This window comes from Nematolebias whitei, chromosome 20, assembly GCF_014905685.2.
Source record: "Nematolebias whitei isolate Nwh7 chromosome 20, NemWhi1, whole genome shotgun sequence".
Taxonomy (NCBI): domain Eukaryota; kingdom Metazoa; phylum Chordata; class Actinopteri; order Cyprinodontiformes; family Rivulidae; genus Nematolebias; species Nematolebias whitei.
In genome coordinates this window covers 40457827-40458685 of record NC_056517.1, presented here as the reverse complement: position 1 = coordinate 40458685, position 859 = coordinate 40457827, and the positions used below count along the sequence as shown (strand labels likewise).

At 43.7% G+C, this 859-nt stretch overlaps 1 protein-coding gene across 1 annotated transcript in view; it reads right to left on the bottom strand.

The window, feature by feature from the left end:
• The window catches only part of LOC119426470 (receptor-type tyrosine-protein phosphatase mu), a gene marked incomplete at its 5' end in the record, with an annotated part of 46197 nt that overhangs the window by 28108 nt on the left and 17230 nt on the right, over positions 1-859 (bottom strand). Inside the window, 2 exon segments of the mRNA XM_037694031.1 lie at positions 44-136; positions 471-558. Of these exon segments, the coding sequence (XP_037549959.1) occupies positions 44-136; positions 471-558 (181 nt within the window).

Below are 859 nucleotides of genomic sequence, written 5' to 3'. Positions count from 1 at the left end.
AACTAACTAACTAACTAACTAACTAACTAACTAACTAACTAACTAACGTATTCACTCACGTCCACATAGTTTGCATTGATGTAGTCCGAGCCGCAGTCTCCATCTTGAGGCTGCAGACGCACACGAGAGTGATCGTCTAAAACACACACACACACGTTAGTTGCAGTTGCTGTGGTGATTATCAGCTCTAATTAACTTCCTCTGAATTAAAGATCTATAAGCCAATTATTAACCTCTTCATTAGAGCCATTGTGTGTGCTTGAGTGTGTGTTTGTGTGTTCTGACAGAGTGAAGAACCAGTCAATCATGTGGCAGAGACTGGTCAGGTGACTAACTCTTAAGCAATGAATCTTAAGCAGCTGATGCAGATCAGCTCAGATCCGGGCTCTTGAGGCTATAAAGCTCCACTGTAGGCCTAACCATGCATTGAAAACACACGCAGAAGGACGGTGTTGGTGTGAGGGACGTACAGGCGATGATGTTGCCATAGCGATTCTTCATCCGGTTCTCGTCCTTCTTGGCTGAGTCCCATGGAGCCGACTGTCCCTCATAGAAACTCTGTGGACACAAACAGATGAAGATGAGATGCAAGGGACAGTCAATAGGTGAGGACCAAACATTGTCCTACATGCATCCATCCATCCATCCATCCATCCATCATCTATCCATCCATCCATCTATCCATCCATCCATCCATCTATCCGTCATCAATACATATATACATCCATCCATACATCTATCCATCATCCATCCATCATTCATCCATCCATACATCCATCCATCCATCCATCCATACATACATCTATCCATCATCAATACATATATACATCCATCCATACATCTAGCCATCATCCATCCA